At 34.4% G+C, this 23,818-nt stretch overlaps 1 protein-coding gene across 2 annotated transcripts in view; it reads left to right on the forward strand.

The window, feature by feature from the left end:
• Positions 1 to 23,818, forward strand: part of whd (carnitine O-palmitoyltransferase whd) — a 297,210-nt gene that overhangs the window by 160,166 nt on the left and 113,226 nt on the right. For both annotated transcript variants that reach the window (XM_090412567.1, XM_090412568.1), the window contains exon 15: positions 1,693 to 1,718. In XM_090412567.1, the coding sequence (XP_090268693.1) occupies positions 1,693 to 1,718 (26 nt within the window). The remainder of the gene's footprint in view (positions 1 to 1,692; positions 1,719 to 23,818) is intronic.

Raw genomic sequence — 23,818 nt, forward strand, 5'->3', positions numbered from 1 at the left:
GAACTTAAGATTGCATGTTGCAGAAGGGGTATAACTCAAAGAATCACTTGAATTCAAAGAACACACTGATAAGTAGAGGTAAGGAAGTTGTTATTCCTCTCTCTCTCTGTGTGTGTGTGTGTGTGTGTGTGTGTGTGTGTGTGTGTGTGTGTGTGTGTGTGTGTGTGTGTGTGTGTGTGTGTGTGTGTGTGTGTGAGAGAGAGAGAGAGAGAGAGAGAGAGAGAGAGAGACATGGCAACACTTGGGCTGCTCTGCACAAATTTAGTCACTTGGGTTTCTTGGAAATGTGGATGTGGTGGAGAACAGTCAGTAGCAAGTGACCAAAATTGATTGGTCTGTGCAATGCTTCTATGAGGAAAGACAAAATCTGTGGATTACAATGATTCATTTATAAAAAAAAAAAAAAAAAAAAAAAAAAAAAAAAAAAAAAAAAAAGGTATACATTAGGATCTTTCTCAGACATAGCCAAGTTAGTTGGTCTTGGGCATTGACTGCAGGGTTTTTCTCCCCAGTTTATCTGGGGTTTTTCCTTCCAGCAAGCAGGCAAGCCGGCCTTGAGAATATGATGTGTCTACAGACATAGGATACACTGAGAGTCATAGGGCCAATCACCTTATCCTCGTATAACTGTTGCGGTTATATTCTTGTTGAGAGGCTTATACGCTGGTTAAACATGATAACTAATATTTAAGGAATTGACAGCGTATACTAGAAATATAGATTAAATAAACTTTAATATATACTTTCCGATATTTCGGCAAACGTCACGTTGCCATCTTCTTGGGAACTTACTACAAAGACACGTGCACACAAGTACTAATAACAGCAAATGAGACTGAAGCTAGGAAGCTAGCGTTTTCCTAAAGTCCTGATGGTGCCCCCTGGCGGGCTATATTGGTAGTTCTTGGTCTCTGGACTGAAGTGTGCAAGCCCATGCTTGGGCTTGCAGACCACGCTCTGGATACGCGCCACAGAATAAGATGGAAGAAAGTCACAGTAGTACACCGCAGCAAGTTCAAGTATGAAAGACTATACATGGAATCAGCCTCGGCCCTTAGGAACATGCCAAACCTCAACAAATTTGGATGCATGAGACTGCCCCAAATTTGGGAAACTTTTATCAGAAGAACTTCAGTCCAGAGACCAAGAACTACCAATATAGCCCGCCAGGGGGCACCATCAGGACTTTAGGAAAACGCTAGCTTCCTAGCTTCAGTCTCATTTGCTGTTATTAGTACTTGTGTGCACGTGTCTTTGTAGTAAGTTCCCAAGAAGATGGCAACGTGACGTTTGCCGAAATATCGGAAAGTATATATTAAAGTTTATTTAATCTATATTTCTAGTATACGCTGTCAATTCCTTAAATATTAGTTATCATGTTGCAATTATAAGGAATAGAAACCCTCGACACCGTAAAGGTAAAAGAGGGAAAGATTAAGAAAGAAAGAAAGAAGAAATCTGTATGTTTTTATAACCTTTTAGGGTAAGGTGGTTAGACCCTTACCTCAATATATATTCTTATGTGTCAACTGTATGTTCTCCTGGCTGTTTTGCTTGGTTGTAGGATGAATATTAGTATTAATAGTCTAAAACAGAGTTTTAGATAGATAAGAAGAAATCAAATTATTTTTATGACATTAAGCAAATATCTTAATATTCTTTTGATATACTTATTTATATATATATTTACAGATTGGGCTTAATGCAGAGCATTCATGGTAAGTATTTTTTAGTTTTCATAATAAGTGATAGCAATAATTCATTTTATCTTGATTACAGGCACTTTATTTATTTTTATTTATATATATATATATATATATATATATATATATATTAAAGAATAAATTGATCATTTTATTATGTTTAGAATCTTTAGATAAGATACCTTCAGATAAGCTTTGCAGTATAAGTTAAAGATACCAAGAAATTATATACTTGATTTAATCCTTTATCCAACTGTAAGCAAACAAAGTTTTCACCTGAAATATAATCAGGACAGGACAACTCGTATATAGAAGCTAATGACATCACATCACTTGCCTTAGTATCCCATAATGCAAAGCACATATCCTTATGGGTATATGTAATACTATGCATTATGGGAAGGGTCACTACCCAGACTGGTTTCGACCTTTATTGAGGTCTCGTCAGTGGCAGCCAGACCTAGAGGTGATACTAGGGTTGAAGTAATGCAGATGTCATATTTTCATATATGAGTTGTCAAAAGGTGTCACACCTTATTATTAAAATGCTCTGGATTAGAGATAGTTGTTGGAAAGTGGAAAAACTTCTAACAAGCTTTGCAGTAATTTACATGATGGCAGAATGAAGTTTTGCGAGTTCATTTCTACGACTAGAGAACTTTTTCTAGGCATCTGTAGCCAGTTTCCAAATTAATTGATCTTGGTGTGGGTAGATAGTTTCTTTTTATTTCAGGAAGAAATGCGGAATTTTTAACTTCACAACTCAGACAATGGATTTCAGAACACATACTAATATTAAATAGGTAACTGCCACAATCTCATATTTCTAAACTTCTCTTTCTGTCTAGTTTGCTTGCATATTATACAGAAGCTGTTAGGCTAGAGTTTGTAGTATATGGCATTAACTATCTTTGTTTGAACATTATGCATTATTTGTGACATTATTTTCTCAGGCATCTCTGTGCAGTCAAAGAATCATTGTGGAATGTGCATTAACTATTATTCACACAATGAAGGCTTCTGTATTAATCTTATACACCCTATAGATGGAAAAGGGATGTGTTTCTCTCATATGCTCTCTTTTCCATCTGGCAACTAGCTATTGTGACCTACAGACCATTAGTCTGTCTATATGAAGCATTCCTTAAAGGTGTCACAAACTTGCACTCACACCACTTATCCCCAAGGAATCCAGCCATCCAGATCTGTGCACAGTAGTCTAGATGTGGCCTTAAAATCTTTTAAAGAAAGATAATAACCTCTCTGTCCCTCCTTGTCAATGTATTCAACATATAGGTAAACTGTGACCTTATTAAAACATTGTTGTTATGCCTTTCTTTTCTTCCTATACTACTTGTCAGGGGTGTTTTTAGCATCCAGATAATCTAAGCTATTTTGGCCATTTTTGCAATGTGCCTTCTAAACTTCATCTCCCTGTCTACAGTCACTTCCAAATCCCTAGCCTCATCAACTTCCTGAGTCCATATTCATCAGCGTAGCATATGATTCCCTTTCCAATAGGTCAAGGATTGAAATAAGGTGATAGTCTAACTCCAATACTTTTTAACATAGCTTTGGAATACATTATCCGATCATTGCCATTAGATACTAAAGACACTCTAATAAATCAGTGCAAATGTAGCATGTGCAGATGACATTAACATCATATTAAGAACTATACAGAAAACAGAAAAAATGTTTGGAACTAGGAAAATCAACACCAGAGATGGGACTAAAAATTAATCAACAAAAAGCAAAAAAAATGATTAATACCAGGCAGAATCATTTGACATATAAAAGTGTGAAAATTGGGAACCTTAAAATAAAACTGGAACAGGTTAAATATTTAGAAGTAATGATCATTGCTTTCTGTTCTCTCCCTCTCATGTGTACTCACTTCAAAAGATATTCATTGGAAGATTAAAGTAAAAATATATAAATTGATAATTTGTCCAATTATGGGTGGGAAACCTCGACATTTATGGATAGGGTGGAAAATTTGATTTCAGCTTTTGAAAGGAAGATCCTTAGAAAAATATTTGGCCCAGTGAATGATAATGGTTTCTAGAGGATCAGATATTACCATGAGTTATACCAACTTTATAAAGAACCCACAATATCTAGCATAATCAAGCTTGATTATGCTAGATATTGTCATTTTCCATACTTTCTATGGAAAATGACAGTATTCTAAAGAAGACACAATAAATAGTAAAATTCTTGGTAAAAGATCAAAAGGAAAATCTAGAATGAGATGGATAGACATTATTGGCCAAGATAACAACATCATATTATAATGTTCAAACTGGGGAAGTAAAGCTTGCACAGACAGGGTTGGAGGCAATAAATTTAGAGACCAAAGCTTGATTTGAGCTGTAGAGCCATAATAAGAAGCAGTATACAGTTGCAATTTGCTCATCCCAAAATGCATGACCTTGCACTGTGTCACATTAAACTACCAGCCATTATCCTTGCCCATAATGCCAGTTGAGTGAGAGGAAATATTCAGTTGTTTGCTCAAATATTCTGCAAATAATTGAATATTTCTCTTCAATTTCCTATATCTTTGATATACAAATTAAATAGCAACAACCCAAGTATAGTCCTGTGGTGCACCGCTGCTGGTCCAGTAGTATCACAGTTATCACTTCATTATAAAAAAAGTGAAATTACTGAAGTAAAATCTAACCTTCACAAAACTATGCTGTTTCTTTTCCCTTACCCAAAAGAGAATTATATTCCTGCCCATCCATTCCTGAATAGAGACTTTTACCAATGTCTTCAATTCCTTAATCACCACTTCTGATACTGATTGTTTATTCACTTACTCTCCCATTCACAGAACTGTGTTGTCCTACATAGTGTTATATTTCTATCCACTCATTCCTGAAATATTAATTGGTCTGTAATATGCTACAGCTATCTTGGAACCTCCTTTATAATAACTATCTTACCCTCTTTTCACTCCCTTGGGTGTTGAGGCTTAACTTACAGCCCATTTAGGACCTGTGTTGTTTCTTTTGTAATTTCTCATAATGAACAGATATCTCACCCAGCCCTATAACTGTATTCTGATTGAGATTTCTTAATATCCTGAAACCTCCAGATCAATATATTTTGTATATTTGAAGAATATCATCATCATCATCATCATCAAATTCCTGCCATGTACCCTCAAGGGGTGTACAGGATATGACAGTACTACATGAAAAAATTACATCATTACTAACTTCCTATCTACAATTTTCCTCCAAATCAGTGTTACTTGTCAAGACTCCAACATTATCAGATCTTATATTTCTATCGTCTAAGGCACTTTGTACCGTATCAATCCACCTATATCTTGGTGTTCCTCTGGGTCGTTTTCCTGCCAACCTGGCAGAGAACACTTGTTTTGCTAATCTTTCCTCTCCCATTCTATTTAAGTGACCATACCATCTGAGATTAGCTCTGCTAATGCATTCCTGGATGCTGACAATGTCAAGTTCTTTCCTAATATCCTCATTTTTAATATGATATTGCCATTGATGCCATCTGTTCACGCCTCTAATCTTTCTCAGGACTCTCATATCTGCGATCTCTAGTCTTTGGTCAAGTGTTTTACTTCTGACCCAGCTCTCAGATCCATAAGTTAAAATTAGTTTGAACACAGTCTTGTATACAGCTAATTTAGTGTTCCGACTAATTTCTTTCTTATTCCATATGAATTTATTCAATTGACTTCCCACGATACCAGCTTTGCTGATTCTGTTGTCTATTTCTATATTTAGTTTACCATCTTCAGTAAAAATTGTGCCTAAGTAGCTGAAATGTTTTACTTGTTCCACAGGTTCTCCATTCACAACACAGTTGACATTTTCAATGATTCTGCCTATTTTCATTGTCTTTGTCTTTTTATTGCTGACCTTCATACCATATCTATTACAACAGCTATTCAATTTAGTCAGAGAATCTTGCAGACTTGTAGCGGATTTATTTAGAAGTATAACATCATCCGCATAAAGCAAAGAGCTGACATTAACTCCAATTTTGATATCAGGTTTAATACGACATTCCTTCATAATGTGATCCATATAGATAATGAATAACAGAGGGGATAATGTACATCCTTGTCTCACACCAGATTTAACATTAAACCATCTTCCTGTACTTCCTTCAATTCTAACTGCTGACTCACAACTCAAATAAAGACTAAGTATTGCTTGATATAATGCCCCATTGACACCATATAACTGCAGCGTATTGAATAGCTTCTCTCTTGGCACCTTGTCATATGCCTTTTCCAAATCGACAAAACTTAAATACAGATCTTTGTTATATTCCCATGCTTTCTCGACTATTTGTCGTAAAGTGAAGATCTGATCCTGACAGCCTCTATTTGGCCTGAATCCAGCTTGTTCTTCACCAAGTTTTTCTTCCACAATTCTTCTCAACCGTTTCTCAAGTATACTTGCATAGATCTTGCCAGGAACACTCAGTAGGGAAATACCTCTGTAATTCTCACATTCAGTTTTATTTCCCTTTTTATATATGGGTACTATGAGAGCTCTACTCCAATCATCGGGAATTCGTCCCTCTGTCCAGGCTTTCTGAACTATGCAGTGCAGCCACTGTAAGACTCTTATACCACCATACTTCAGCATTTCTGGTCGAATATCATCTACTCCTGCTGCCTTTCCACATTTCAAGCCTTTGATGGCTTTTTCTACTTCAAGTATGGATATGTATTCCTGACTGCATGCCTGGTCAGTGTTTTTTATCACTGTGCTGTCATCACTGCTTGTTTCATTTAGCAGTTTTTCAAAGTAATTACTCCATACTTCAAGGATATCTTTTTCTCCTGTTTTCATTTCACCTTTATCATCTCTAATTCCTTTTACAGCACGCTTACCTCCATTCCTAAGCTTCTTCAACAACCTCCAGAATATTTTGCCACCTTCTTGATATTTATTTTCTATATTCTTGCCAAAGTCCTCCCATGACTTTTGTTTAGCTAGTTTTACACACTGTTTAGCTTTCTTACATTTGTCTCTGTATTCTGTAAGAGTAAAAGCTGACTTATTTGCCAGGAACTTTTGATATGCTTTCTTCTTTTCCTTCACTGCCTCTTTAACTTCCTGTGTCCACCAGGCAGTTCTGATTTTTTTATCTTTGCACACAACCTCACCACATGCCTCTCTGGCAGAATCAATCAATGTTTCCTTCAGAGTTTGCCACTGAATCTCCAAGGTTTGATTCCTGTTCTCAAACTCTTTCATTTTCTTTTCAATAATATTTCTGTATTTTAGTCTACAGTTTACATCTGAGAGCTGCTCAACTTTTATTCGCTTTAAAACTTTCTTACATGTTATTCTTTTCAATATGAAATTCAATTTTATCCTGCTCAAGACTAAATAGTGATCACTTCCAATTTCAAATCCTCTGTACACTCTGGTGTCCTGCACCAGGGAGAAAACATCGCTATCAACAATAACATAGTCAATGAGACTTTTCTTATTCCTAGCCTCTTCTCTCCATGTGAATTTGTGCACATTTTTATGTTGGAACATGGTGTTAGTAATAACCAGTCCATGTCCTGAGCAGAAATCCAACAGATATTTGCCATTATTATTAGCTTTGCTCTTTTCTCCAAATTTTCCCAAAATATTTTTGTATGTCTCACAATCATTTCCTACTCTACTATTTAGATCTCCAACAAGGACCAACTTTTCCTTTTTCATTGTGTCAGTTGCTTTTTCTAAAGCCTCAAAAAATTCCTCCACTTCTACCTTAGTAGAACCTTCTGTGGGACCGTAGGCACAAATAAGTCTCATTGTCCAGTTCCCCATTCTCATATTTGCCCACATTACTCTACATGAGACTGACTGCCATTCAAGAAGATTAGCCTCGTATTTTGTGTTGAATACTATGGCTACCCCTTCTTTTCCTTGATTGTTATTGCCTGAATATAACATTTTGTATTTATTGCTCAGAAAGATCTCACCAGTTTTGGTCTTTTTTGTTTTAGTCACCCCTATTATGTCAATCTGGTACTTATCTAATTCCTCAGCTAGCTCCATTTCTTTGCCATTCAGGCTTCTTACGTTGATAGTACAGATCTTTAACTCTGGTGATGTTGAGTTGGGGTTTGTTTTCAGATTTGTTCCAGTAGCTGACTTTTCGCTGTTCGCCCTGGTTCCCTGGCGAAAACAACGGGGGCCTTGTTTAACCGGGCGACTCCCCAGCCGGCATGAAATTTTGTCATGTTGTACCATCATTTTTTATTTTGGTTTAACCAATAAGAATACAATTTGGTCGGCTAAATCCCAAATTGCCAGCCCATCCTCGTTCGTTCAGTATTAAAGTAGATACCCAACAGGGTGCACCACGAGAAGGTGAGGATTGGACATTAGGTCAGAAGCCCTGGTCGGTTCTCCGCATTCCTTTAAAGGCTATGTGGAGGTCTCCTCTCAGTTATACAGCTTTGACCCTTAAGCACCCCATTTGAAGAATATAACTTCCTATATGCCAGTAACACACATAAGTAACGAGATTGAATTCTTTATGCTGATAACCACCTTTCACAGCATGTATTTGAAGCAACACATAGAACACAAGTGTTGGACTTCATAATATTATCTCAGAGTAATAATAGATGTCACTAGGATGCCACCAGTTTGGGAGAGTAATCATGCAATTTTGACATGGAAAGTGGCTAGTGCACATTTCACTGAACAAAAAAATGTATGGAATTAAAGAGAAAGAGACTGTGATAAACTAGAGTAACGGATTGGTTACATTCTGTGGTTTGATATTGAAGAGGAGAGAAGTCAGTTCTTATGACTTGGTTTAAGATCAGTTACTTATGGCAATATTAGATTGTATTCCACAACAGTTAAGAGAATAAATAAAATTGAGATGAAATGAATGAATCATAGAATTATGCAGGAAACTGCTGAAAAAGCATATGTTATGAAGAGGAGGTATAAAGAATACCCTAAGCAGCATGAGGAATATAAAGCAATGTCTAAGAAGGAAGGATAAATTCCTTTTTAAATCTCATATCATATGAAAGGAGATTGGCAATGGCAACAAACAAAAATCCTGGAGAATTCTCAGTGTATTTTATGTTGGGGGAGGGGTTGGTGTAATGTGTTGAATAAACAGTAGGAAGGACAGAATCAGTGTTAATAATTGATTTTACTGAGATAAAGAAAATTAAAACAAGCGAGATTCTACTTAAAAAATATAAGATGTTATATTCAGACAATAGCATTCAATGTTAAATATCAAGATAATCTAACTGAATAGCAGGAAATTTCAAGTAGAGAGAGAGATGTGGGCAGATATCAAAATGAGAAATTGGAGAGTAAGACTTATTTGTGCATATGGTTCCACAAAAGGTTTTCTACTAAGGAAGAAATGGAAGCATTTTTCAAGTCATCAGAGAAGGCAGCTGACAAAGAAAAAGTTGGTTCTTTTTTAAAGATTTTTTTAAACAGAGAAGAAAATGAATACTAGGCATATGAATTGTTTTCGAAAATTGGGGAAATGTGTAGAACTAATAATAATGGAATTATCTGTTGGATTTCCATTCAGGTCAGACTGATCATCACTAAGACCATGTTTTGGCATGAACATATGCACAGATTCACATAGAGAGAAAAGACACAAGAAATAAAAGTTTTATTGAGTATATTATTACTGTTGTTAGTGAATATTTTCATGCCAGTTCAGGATACAAAATTATACAGGAAATTCAAATTACGAAGTAATTCAAATCTGTATAATTTAGTTTTGAGCATATCATGTTGAAAAGAAAAACATAAGAAAGCTCTAAAAAGAATCAAAGTTAAACACTTTCAGAAGTGAACTGCAGACTTAAATATGTGAATATTATTTGGAGGAAAAAAATGAAAGAGTTTTAAAATGATCAAACCTTGGTGGTTCAGTCTCAGACTTTGAAGAAAACATTGATTCAGCCAGAGAGTCATTTATTGAAGTTGTTTACAATAATATATATGTATATATATATAGTATTGCTTTCTATGTTCCCATGCCTGAAGAAGTCGGACAATCCGATGAAACATGTTGCGTTTTGAATAAATTTAATTGTTTTTTCTAGTTCTCGGATCTAAGTCAGTATATATATATAACAGAAATTCATGGTGGACTCATGGTTAAAGAGGCAATCTTGAAAAGAATTATGCATATTTAAAGTTCATAGAAAGTAAATCAACATATACACTCAGAGAAAAATGTGAAGAAGCTAAACTATTTGTAAAAGTAGCCAAACAAAAGTCACGGGAAAACTGATAAGAATATTTAGAAGATAAATATTGAGAAGACAGCAAAATGTTCTAGAAGCTATTTAAAAACCTTACAAAGGGAGGAGACATTACTGTAAAATGATAAGTGACATAAAATAAGAAGAATGATATTCTGGATGTCTAGTGTAATTGTTTTCAGAGATTGTTAAATGATACAAGCAGTGAAAGAACAGAAAATATTCAAGAGCAATGAAGTCAAGAATATTTATCAAAACTTGAGGTAGAAAAATCATTAGGAATCTGAAATGTGGAAGAACTGGAGTAGATGAGCTGACCAGAAATTCTAGATGATTAGAGTAGAGCTCTCATTGTACTATCTGTAAAAAATAAAAATAAAAATAAACTGAATGTGTGTGTTGGGGTGGATAGTGGAAACCAATTCTTGCTGATTGTTCCTGATAAGATTTATGCAATATATTTGAGACAATGATAAGAAAAATAGTTGAAGAAAAACCTTGGAAAGAATGAGCTGATTTCTGGACAAATAAAAATTGTCATTATTCATTACCAAATTTTTACTTTCCTGCATATAGTCAAGAAGTCACAGTATAATGTAACAAGTCCCTGTATGATATTTCATTTACAGCATATAATTGAATTTGTATGCTGTACTTGAAGTTTTAAGTCAGCAGTTAGAAGTCAAGAAACTAAAATATACAAGGATATATGGTTTAAGCAAACCATATTCCTGTACGTTATCTGCAACTGTTATTCATCATAATATGGATCATACATGTATAAGCAAATTAGCCAAGCAAATAGAAAAAGAGTGATCGTTATGGGTGAATTTAATTATGGCAGTATAGATTAGGATGACAAGATAGCAACTAAAAGTTAAAAAAAATGAATTTCTCCAGTTTCTGAGGAATAACTACCATGTATTTTGAAGGAATGTGCTAGGGAGTTAACATATGCCTTGGCATCTAGGATATCCTTATCTTCAGTTTTTCATGTCATCTTTATCATTTTTGATTCCTTTTACAATACTCTTTCCTCTATTTCTAAGCTTCTTCAATAACCTCCAGCACATTTTGTCACCTTCCTGATATTTATTTTCTATATTGTTACCAAAGTCTTCCCATGACTTTGCTACTTTTTTTTAGTTTAGTAAGTAGTTAGTAGGTAAGTAAGTAGCTTAGCTACTTTTACACATAGCTTAGCTCTCTTACACTTTTCTCTGTATTCTTTTAAGTCATCTGCAACTTATTTGCTCAGAACTTTTGGTGATTTCTTCATTTCCAAAACTGTTTCTTTAACTTCTTGTGTCTGCGATGGTGTTCTTATTTTGATATCCTTGCAGACAACTTCACACATACCTCCCTAGCTGAATCAATCAATGTCTTCTTCAGAGTTTGCCACTGATACTCTAAGGTTTGGTTCTTGTTTTCAATTTGTTTCATTTTTTCTTCAATAATGATTGTATAGTTGAGTCTACAATTTACTTGTAAAAGTTGCTCAACTTTAATTCTTTTTAAAACTTTCTTATATACTATTCTTTTCAATGCGATATCCATTTTTATCCTGCTTAGTACTAAGTAATGGTCACTGCAAATTTCAAATCCTCTGTAAACTCTTATATACTGAATGAGCATGAAGATATCACTATCAACAATGATATAGTCAATGATGCTTTTCTGATGTCTTGTGGTCTTCTTTCCATGTGAACTTGTGCACCTCTTTATGTTGAAAAATGATGTTAGTAATGACTAGTTCATGTGCTGAACAGAAGTCCAGTAAATACTTACCATTATTATTAGCTTTGTCCTTTTTTCCAAATTTTCCCAAAATGTTCTTATATGCCTTGTGGGATTAATTTCCTAATCTGCTGTTCGGATCTCCAACAAGGACCACTTTTTCCATTTTCTTTGTCAGCTGCTTGTTCTCATGACTCAAAAAATTCCTCCATTTCTTCCTTACAAGAACCTTCTGTAGGACCATAGGCACAGATAAGTTTCATTGTTCATTAGAAATATATATCATCATATTTGTTTGCAGTCCTCTATTTAAGTTGGAAGTTCGCAGTTAGAATTGAAGGAACGATGCAGAAGCTAACATCATAATGGGAGATACCAAACTTAGCCCTTTGCTTTATGCAGATGATGTTATACTTCTAACAAATCCAGTGCAAGTCTCTAGGATTCTTCAACTGAATTGAATAATAACAGCTGTAACAGGTTTGACATGAAAATAGGTAGGAACATGGAAAACATCAGCTGCATTCTTTCTCAGTGGAGGATCTATAGAACAAGTAAAATATTTCAGCTATTTTAGCACAAATTTTAGTGATGATGGCAAATTAAATATAAAAATAGATAACAGTTGTGAAATAAGAGAGAAATTAGCTCACACACTAAACATGTAATAATGTAAATAGTGTTCATACCAATTTTGACCTATGGATCTGAGAGTTTGGTTAGAAATAAAGTAGTTATTCAAATGCTAGACCACGGATATGAAAATTCTGAGAAAAATTAGGGAATTAATGCAATGTTATCAATAAATGTGGAGATATTAGAAAAGTACTCGACATTGTTAGCATTCAGGAATGCATGAGCAGAGCTTATTTAAGGTGGTGTGGTATGGTCACTTAAATAGAATGTGGAAGACATTAGCAAAACAGGCATTAGATGACAAGAAAAAGACCCTAAGAAGGCCAAGGTCTTGGTGGATTGATTCAGTCAAAAGTGCTCTAGAAGTCGGAAATAAAAGATATGACCATATCTTATATTTCAAAGTGCTGATAGCTAACAGACTAATTAGGAGGAATATTGTTGATAGGAGATTGGTAATAACATAAACTTAATCATGCAGTGCTGTCCTATTGTCCTGTACATCCCTTGTGGATACATATCATGAAATTGATAACAATAATGATGATGTTTAAGAATATCTCATCTATTTTTATCTTATTCATTTGGCATTTCCAGTTATATCAACATGGTATTTCTGTAATTCTTCTACTAACTTCACCTCTTCAGTGATCCTTCATATACTGATGTGGGTGCATATCTTCAGTTCTTTTGTCGTTATTCTAATAGTTGGCATCATTCTTTACCCACGTTTCTAATGAAACAGCAGGGACCTTGTTTAACTGTTGATTTCTCATTTACATGATATCTGATTGTGCCATTCATAATATATATATGATTTAAATTTCTGGTCCATTCTTATTTGTTCATTAACCTTATGATAAGGTGAACTATGGGAAGTTAGGGTTAGAAGTCCCACTTGTTTCTTCATATTCATTAAGGTTATGTGTAGCACACCCCCTCGTTATCCAAGTTTGACCTATAAGTCATCCTTAATTATTCTATATTATAGTAATATAGAGAATTGTGCATTTGTAGCAATTATAGTGTATGTGTAAAAGTGCCATGTGCAGGCAAAATATTAAAGAAAAATCTCTTGCCCACCACACTATTATTGGAAAGACCCCTTGGATTTAAATCTTTATAAGAGCTTTTCAATTGAGAGTGAAATTGATCTTATACTCATTTTGTGCAGAAGCAGTAGAAGTGTGTCCCAGAAACAGACCTATAGCACCAATGCAGACTAAGTCAGGATTAATTAATCTTATTAATTAACTAATTAATTTGATTATTAATTAAAATTAATTAATTTTATGCCATAGTCTGGGATTAATAAGTAACCATATTTACTGGGCTTCAGCAGTTCATTGAGCATGATACATGAAAATATATATCTTAATACATCAAGCATTATTGTAGTATAGAAATAATTGTATTTTATCATCTTTATTTTATTGTCCAATTGATTTATCTCTAAAATGTTTAATTAATCATCTGACAAATATTATTTCCCACTTTGCCATGTATCTTATGTGACAGTCTTTAGGTGGCAGAATAATTTCATCACCTGTGTGTGACCACTGCTTTGCTTATTATTCAAAGCCTGCAGTGGATTGAGAAAGTGCCATATTTGGTGTGTGAAACAGGATTTCCAGATTATCTGATACTCATACCAGCCCACACCCATGCACTATAATTTCACCATCTTTCTTGGATTGAATAGTCATTAAAAATAAAAATAGTAATAAACTAAAAAAGAAGCATCAGATTTATTATATAATGTTCTTTAAAAAGTATTGGGGTGTAAAGTAAAAAAAAAAAAAAAAAGAATGGGAGAAAGTCTGAAATTAATTAAAAAATAATTTAAGATAAATGAATAACATTTTGTCATTCTTTTATAATAATTCTTACAATGTCATTTCCCATGTTTTACTTATTTCTGGTAAAAATCTAGTGATAATGTACCTCACTCCACTCTTTTAAAGCATGAACTAATTTAATCATTTCATATTAGGACTTGTGTATATCACTATAATGGTCCACTTTCAAACTACAGGCTTACATTCATTGCTTTGTTACATGGAACATTATTGCATTGTCAGTGTGTCACCATGGAATTGCTGTATTGTAGGACATGCAAAATTGTCCAGAATATCAGTATTATGGATAATTGTGAGAAATTCATAACATGAGAAGCAACCTTTTTTCATTTTGCAAATGAAAAAGCTTTGTGCAAGATGGGTGTCATGCTTGCTCACAGCAGATCAACAATGCACTCATATGAAAATCTGAACAGTGCTTGGAGCATTTTAATAAGGATAAAACTGATTCTGTGTGTCAGTTTATTACTGTGGAGACTTGGATTCACCATTACACACCAGAATCCAAACAGCAGCCAAAAGAGCGGACAGAAGCCGGTTGTTCTGCGCCAAAGAAGATAAAGTCGGTTCCATCAGCAGGAAAGGAATCGTGTTTTTGGGATGCTAAAGGCATTTTGTTTATTAATTATCTTGAAAAGGGTAAAATAATAACTGAGGAATATTATTCGGATCTTTTAACCAGACTAGATGAAAAAATTTATGAGAAAAGGTTTGCAGAAGAAAAAAATCATCTTTCATCAGGACAATGCACCTACCCACAAAGGTGTTTTGGAAATGGGAAAATTAAGGGATCTGCACTATGAATTGTTGGAACATCTGCCCTATTTCCCAGATTTGGCTCCCTCTGACTTCTGTCTCTTCCCAAAACTGAAACTTTTCCTTGCTGGCCAGCGTTTTTCTTTGATTCAAGAGGTGATTGCAGCTGTAGAGGGGTATTTTGCAGATCTTACTGAGAACCACTACAGGGATGGGATAATGGCGCTAGAGCATTGCTGGAATAAATGTATTAGTCTTAAGGGAGATTATGTTGAAAAATAAAAATAATTTTCAAATAATAAATTTGTTTTTTCATTGTTAGGCCGAGAACTTTTCAGACCACCCTTGTACTATAACAAGGTGACAGATGTGTTGGACAAGGGAGATTCATATACAGTAGTATACTTAGATTTTGCAAAAGCTTTTGATAGCCTGCCAGATGACAAGTTCTTAAATAAATTGAAACGGATGGGATTGGATAACAGACTTTTGGGTTGGATGAGCGACTGGCTGTCAGATGAGTATCAGAAAGTTGTGTATGGGGTATAGTATCTTGAAAGAGGAAGGTCACTAATGGTGTGCTGCAGGGGTCAGTTTTGGAACTATTTTTGTACAATTTGCATATTAATGATATTAAGATGGGTTTAACTAGTTATGTTCAGCTGTTTGCAGATGATGCAAAATTGGGGAGAGCAATGCAGAGTCAAGCAGATGTTATGGCCTTACAAGAGGACTTGAATAGATTGCATGAATGGACAGGTAAGTAGAACTGTCAGTTCATTGCTGCAAAGTGTGTCATCATCATCAAATTTCTGATATGTACCCTTAGGGGTGGGGGATGTACAGGATCTTATGACAGTACTACATGAAAATGTTATACCATTACTAACTTCCAGTCAATAATTTTCCTCAAAATTAATCTGTTATCTGTCAAGCTCCAGTATTACCAGATCTTATATTTCTATCTTTTAAGGTGCTTTTTTTAATATTGATCCATGTACATCTTGGTATTACTCTGTATCTTTATTCTGCCAACCTGGCAAAGAACACATATTTTTCCTAATCTTTCTTCTCCCATTCTGTTTAAGTTACAAAGTGTAAGGTTTTGAAATTTGGTAAGTAGCGATGGGATGCAAAGTATACACTTGGTGGGAAAACTTTAAAAAGAGATAGAGGAGATAAAATCTGGAAGTAGTGGACAAGGACCTGAAATTCAGGGGCCACATTGAACAAGTTTTGAAGATGCCACATTGGATAATGGCAATGATGCAGAGGATCTGACATGCAGAAATAAAGAGGGTATGATGCATTGTATAAGGCCTTGATCAGGCCTCATATGGATTATTGTGGAGAGATTTGGTCACCGGATTTTCATGCTGATTAGGATATGTTAGAAAGGGTGCAGAGAAGATTTGCAAAGGTGATCAGTGGTCTTTGGAATGTGGAGTACGAGGACAGATTGAGAGAATGTAGGTTGCAGAGCCTCGTGAATAGGAGGGGGAAGAGTAATATGATTGAGACATATACACCAGTCAGGGGGTTGTTATTATTATTATTATTAACATCTGACTTCCAAGAGTCAGAGACAGGTTGACATGAAAGAGATTTTTCATAGAATGGGAGGGGGGGGAAAGGCATAGAACAAGAGGCCATTGCTGGAAACTGCATAATGAGGATGTGAGCAGAGGAGTCAGGAGAAAGTTCTTTACATGGAGAGTGATTGACAAGTAAAATGCATTGCCTGAGTGTGTTGTGAATGTAGACACATTGAATCAATACAATAGATTCAATGTGTCTATAATACAATACACATTGAACCAGTACAATACAAGCACAGTTGGATGATCTTTGTGTGCAATAGTGTATACCTCCCATGGTGAGTCTTTGACCCCATGGAGGTCAGGTGTCAATAATAATAATATTAATTAAACAGCAGTGGTCCAAGTAATCTGTACTGGCAACAGTACAGATTACTTGGACCACATCTTGGACTCATATCCTGCCATCAACCACCACCTTATCTAGATCACCAATTTCAGTCCATCCCATTTTCTTTCAGTTTGTGCAATAGATTTCAGTGTGAAATCCTGCCAAATGCCTTCACAAAATTCAGCAGTATCACTATGTAGCCATTTCTGTTATCTAACTTAATTGGCACTTTATTATAAAAGGTAAGCAGATTACTAAGGCAGCACCTACTGATCACAAAACCATGTTGCCACCTATAAAGTATCATATTCCTGTACACCCAGGAATATGGTACTTTAAATTTGCAACTTCTGTCTTTAAATCTCCTCTTTGGAGTAGAACTACTTTTCTCTCTTTCAACTCCTATGGCACCTTCCCAAAATTGAAACTTAAATTAAACAGCTTTGCCAGAGTTGGTGCCAATTTTCTTTAGTCCCCTCAATTCTGTGAAGATGAAGAAATGACTGAGAGTATCCAGAGGTGATTAAAAAGGATTGTAGCAGGTTTGTGGACCAATCGTTATGAGAATAGACTGTATGGCTGTGGACTTCATGAGTGAAGATATAAGTTATTAAAAGGGTTTTATAGGATTGACACAAAGACTTTTTTCAGTACAAAGAAAGAAGGAAGAGAACAAGAAAAAGGGATCACCCCTAGAAATTGTGTAAGAGTTTGTTTGGCAAGGGTTCTAGGACTAGATTTTTTCATGGATTTTTTTGTCTTTGAGGCAAGTTCTAATGCTTTCCACTGATGAAAGAATTATCTATCCAGTACAATTTTTTCTTGTTCCTCGTGACATTTTTGACATTCTATGCTTTTTTTTTTTTTTTGATAGTCTAATAAGGTAATAATGCTCAATTTACTTTGATTGAGCATGTCTGTTTCTCATGCTGTGTTTATCTAATTTTTTTTTAAATTTTACATTGCTACTTCTCTATAAATAAAGTAACAAAGGGAAAGTGCAATTTTATAGCATTAAGAACTACAGTTTAAGATGCTACACTGCACTCTTATTTTCTTGTGTATCTTCATTCGAGTGTATAAATTTCTCTTCTTTGCTCTTTCATGTAGCAGTGTGATTACAGCTTTGAAGTGCACAGCAGATAGAAATTCAAGTTGCTAATACCAACTACAAGCTATACTTATAGTTGGTATTAGCAGCCAAATTTTTTCATAGAAAAAATTCTGTATTATAATGTATACATGCTGCTATATAATTTCCATTTCTTTGAGTTAAAATTTTCTTAAAAAAAACATCTTGACAATCTGAAATATTAATCAGATAAGAATCAAAGCTCTATTTTGAGAATTAATGAAAAATTAATCAAGTCAAAATGATCAAAGATCAAATTAAACTGATATTAAAAGGTAATGTAAATGGAAGATTCATTTTGTGAGCTAGTTGCTTAATGTTGTTGCAGATTATATTAAGAAATGCAAGATAAGCATTTGTTGTATTAAATTTTATATTATTATTATTATTATTTTACTGGTTTGAGCAAGCAATTTATTCTTCTGCCGATTTCTTTTGTAAAGAAATCAGCAATGCACACTTGACCAATATATTCAAGTTACAAAATAAAAGCTTTCCTTTAGTGTTACACGATGATCAGCATTCATTTTACACAAATTATGGACTCTGCAACCGTGTTATAAATAAAATTATTTTAATTTCCCGACGTTTCGACCTTCATATGAAGGTCATCATCTGGAGTATTCACATATATATGACTTGGGAGATACAAGGAGATAAGAAGGAAAAAGGAAGAGTGGTCAGATGAAATAAGTAAAGATACAACAGCAAAGGCAGAAAGAAAGGACATAAAAGGTGTTTATAAAAACATTAATATGATGACAGGAAGGAGAAAGATGCTAAGGACTGGAGCAAACAAGAATGAAAGAGGTGAAATTCTGATAGAAAAAGAGAAGATATTACAGAGATGGGAAGAATATGTAAGTAAACTTTATGAAGACAGGGAAAGAGGAGAAAATCAAAGGAAAGAACATAGTGGGCAGAGACTGTGCATCATGAGTGAGGAATTATATCTAGCAATTCAAAAGATGAAAGAAGGAAAATAGCCTGGAATAGATGGTATACAGATGTAGAATGTAGAAGAGGATGTAGAAGAAGGAATAAAAATAAACGGAAGAATCATTAATAACTTAAGATATACAGATAGAACTTATAAGAAATATAGGCGAAAAAGGTATGGAAATGTTATGGCACATTATTAACGGAATTTATGAAGGACAAGAATTACCAGAGGAGTTTAGAAGATCAAATTTTATCCCCATTCCAAAAAAGATGGTAGTTTTAGACTGCAACAATTTTAGAACGATAAGTCTTATAACTCACACAGCAAAAATTCTGGTGCAAATAATTTTAGAGAGAATTTGGAATAAAATAGAAAAAGAAATGAGTGAGGAACAGTTTGGATTCATAACCAACAGAGGAACTAGAGAAGCTATAACTTGTCTAAGAAATATTGGAGAGAAAACACTAAACCATGGTGGAAAGTTGTTTTGGGGATTTCTAGATTTTGAAAAGGCATTTGACACAGTGAAACATGAAAGGCTTTTTTACATTCTAGAAAATACTGATATTGACTCTAATGATTGGGAAATTTTAAAGAGATTATATTGGTCACAAATAGCATCAGTATGTGCAAATGGAGAGGAAACAGGAGAATTCCCGGTGGAGAGAGGAGTCAGACAAGGATGCAAGTTATCACCATTATTGTTTAACTTTTATAGTGAACAAATGTTTAGAGAGGCACTTGAGGATGTAGAAGAAGGAATAAAAATAAACGGAAGAATCATTAATAACTTAAGATATGCAGATGATGTAGTGGTGATTAATAACTTAGGATATGCAGAAAGTGAAAATGGATTACAACAAATTATTCAAAGAATTGAAAACTCTTGTAAAGAGTATGGACTAAGAATTAACACAAAAAAAGACCAAAATAATGGGTAGAAAAATAGGAGATAATGTAAAAATAAGATGTGGAGGAAAGATTTTAGAAGTGGAAAGATTTCAATATTTAGGTAGCTGGATCTCAGAAAAAGGAACTTCAGAGTTGGATATTAGGAATAGAATAGGCAAAGCTAAATCTGCATTTATGGAAATGAAGAGAATTTTAATAAGCAAGAACACTAAAATAGGCGTTAGAATTGGAATAGTTAAAGCAACAGTTTGGAGTATTGCAAGTTATGGAAGTGAGTCATGGACACTCAGAAAGAGAGATATGGAAAGAATTAATGCATTGAAAATGTGGTGTTATAGAAAGATGGAAAAGATTAGCTATAATTCGATATTCAATATTCGAGAAAGAATATCGAATCCTGAAGTTTTAAGACGAGTTGGGATGGAAAGAACACTGCTAAAGAATATTACGCAAAGAAAGACCAGATTTGCAGGACATCTTCCGAGAGGCTCTTCGGGACACCTGACAAGAACAAGGGAAAGTTGAGGGGAAGAGAAGACATGGAAGACCAACTAGAGAGTGGTTTAATGACATTGTGGAATGGACTGGTTTAAGAATGATGGAAGCAACAGACAGAGAGAAATGGAGAAGAGCTGCTCATCTGCTGCAACCCTCTTGCTAGAGGATGCTACCGGACGACGATGGATAAAAATTGGTGTTGAGTTGTCTGGTGAAATTTTTTCTTTCTTTTTTCTTCGTATAAAACTCGGTAGCAATGGATGGAATTTTCAATTTCATGATGAACTTTCATTGATTGCTTGAAATTAGGATCGGCGTTCAAGATTTTTTCTTTAAAATTTTCAGCACTAAACATTTCGTCCATTTCTTTGAGGATAAATTCCTTCAGTGCCACATCAATTTGTTCGTCGTTATCATCGATTTGAGCGTCGTAAGCACTTTCTCTCTCAAGGTTAATTAGGTCTTCATCATCCAGCTCCTTATCATGTGACTGAAGTAGGTCCTGAACATCATCTTTTTCAATTTCTTTTAGTCCTAGATTGAAGCCAAGCTTAGTTAGTCATTGATAATATGGGTTACTTCATTTTCAAATCCTTTAAAATCATTTGCACAATGAAGAATAATCTTTTGCCATGCTGTCAGGTTGCTAGACGTTACTTCACTCCATGCTTCCTTGACATTCTTAATGCAATTTTTTGATATTGAATACCTTCCAGAATTCTGTCAAAGTCATAGCTTCATCTCCTGTAGTCTTGCAAAAAAGTTCTTTGTAGGTAATATGCCTTAAAGGATGCAATTACACCTTGATCCATTGGCTGGATGATGGAAGTGGTATTAGGCGATAAATAACTTTTACATTTTCACACAAATCATTCAGTGCTGTTGGATGACTATATGCAATATCTAATATCAACAAGATTTTAAAATCAAGATTTATGACTTGCAGTACCTTTCAGCTTCAGGACAAAAACAGTTTTTAAACCATTCCTCAAAAATAGTTTCTCATCTAAGCTTTTCTATTGAATCTCCAATGAACAGGGAGAAAATTTTTATCTAAACTTCTGAGTGGGTGAGGATTTTGTGAATGATAAATAAAGAGAGCCTTCATCTTGTAATCTCCAGAAGCATTGCCACATAGTAAAAGTGTTACATGCTCCTTTTAAACCTTGTAGCTAGGCTGTGATTTTTCATTTTTTGCTAAAAATGTTTTAATGGGCATTTTTTTCCATAATAAGCCTGTTTCATCAGCATTAAATATGTGATCATCAGCATAATTTCCTTCTTCAATGATCTGTTGCAATTCACCAGAAAAACTAGCTGCTGCTTTTTCATCGGCACTTGCAATTTCACCTTGTACATGAACACTATGAATGCTTGATCACTTTTTGAACTGATCAAACCACCCTGAACTTGCAGAGAAAGTTTCTTCCACTACTGAGGCCGAATCATTTTCGCTTTCTAATTGTTTTCTTTTTAAAGTTTCAAACAAATTCAATGCTTTTGTTTTTATAGTCATTTGGCTAAGAGGAATTCTCTTTTGGTTACAATCTTCTATCCACACTGACAATAGCGTTTCCATTTCAATCATAAGATGGCTTCTGTTTCTCGTAGTTTGGGACCCAGACAAGGTCGATGCACTTTGTCCTAGTTGCTTATAGTTTGCAGCGTGGTCTAAAATATGGCGAACAGTTGTTCATTTAGACTGTACTCTCTTACAATTTTGGCTTTGGTTGTGCCTGCTTCATACTTATTTATCATATGCAACTTATCTTCTAAGCTGATCATTCTACATTTCTTCTACATTTGGTTACAATCTTCTATCCACACTGACAATAGCGTTTCCATTTCAATCATAAGATGGCTTCTGTTTCTCGTAGTTTGGGACCCAGACAAGGTCGATGCACTTTGTCCTAGTTGCTTATAGTTTGCAGCGTGGTCTAAAATATGGCGAACAGTTGTTCATTTAGACTGTACTCTCTTACAATTTTGGATTTGGTTGTGCCTGCTTCATACTTATTTATCATATGCAACTTATCTTCTAAGCTGATCATTCTACATTTCTTCTTGATAGTTGTAGAATTGATATCATCCTTGTTTCTTTTAGCATTCATTGTAGGGGTAAATAAGAAAAGAAATAAATATCCACTTTTACTTCAGGCAAAGGTGGAGAGTTAGTGGTGAGCAGGTGCCGTTGGATAAAAACGAAGCGCTACAAGAGAGTGATACCTGGAGAGTGGTGACTCGAACTGGTTGCATATGTAGTGGGCTACATCTCACTGCCATGATAATTCGAATTTGGAGCGCAATAATTGGAATTTTGGTATCAAATTATAAACCGCAATAAATCGAGAATCGTGATAATCAAGGTATTCCTGTATATAAAGATATAAATATGAATATAAGGGTCGGAATATGTACATATAGATGTAAAAATATAAATGTAAATATGAATATTGATGCAAAATTGGAAATATAAATGTTAATCAGTACTTGAAAGCTACCTGTAATATATGCAGTGGAGCATGTAGGAATAAATTACCTCCTGGTAGGGTTACTATTGGAAGGAAAAACGAAAAAAAAAAAAACACACAGTCTCTGCCACACTGTCCAAGCTCAAATCCATTGATACCTCTTTCATGTTTTCTTCCCCCCCTCTAACATGCTACTTGTATCTACAAGTCATCACTAACTAATTTCTAGTGCACTACCTCTGTTGCTTCTACAGCTTAAGACTATAACACCCAGGTCACTCATCACCTCCCACTGCCTGCAATTTATGCACATATACACATTTTCATTCCTCACCTGCTCATGTGTAGCACACTACAAAATCCTCCACAATATTATGTATCATTTTTTCTTTAAATAATGGTGGTCAAGAAAACAACATGTTAGTTCCTCATATTCACTTTGATTTAAACAAAATCAGGAATACCATATCACAGTACGTTGTTCATTTTTTGCAGATCAGCTTGCTATTATCCTGATAAAAAAAATACAAAAATGATATATAATATTATAGAGAATTGATCATTATAATTTATAACAAGAAACAGTTTATATTTTTTTCTTACATATGAAAAGCAAATTGAAATTTTACATTCACATAAAAATAAGATAAACTGTCAATTAATATTGGGTCCCCTTATGTCAGAAGGTGAGAATTCAAAAGAAATGTGTCTAATAGAATCAAAAATATTTAGTGTGCGAAAAAACTTAATTTTGTAAATTTTTATTTGGTGATATAATGATGACCAACTTATATATATATTAAGTGCCACATTTTCTTTCATCTTCCTTTCAAATGGCATGGGACAACACAAATTTCAAAATAGAAAAATCTAATATTTCAATTAGATGTACTGCAGTATACTTTTTGTATACTTTTTAAAATGTATTTGGGGTCTACTTTTTTTTTAATTTAAAATGCAGTACATTTTATATACA

Source organism: Typopeltis vanoorti, chromosome 23 (assembly GCF_054136105.1).
Source record: "Typopeltis vanoorti isolate ZY-2024b chromosome 23, IOZ_Tvanoo_1.0, whole genome shotgun sequence".
Lineage (NCBI taxonomy): Eukaryota > Metazoa > Arthropoda > Arachnida > Uropygi > Thelyphonidae > Typopeltis > Typopeltis vanoorti.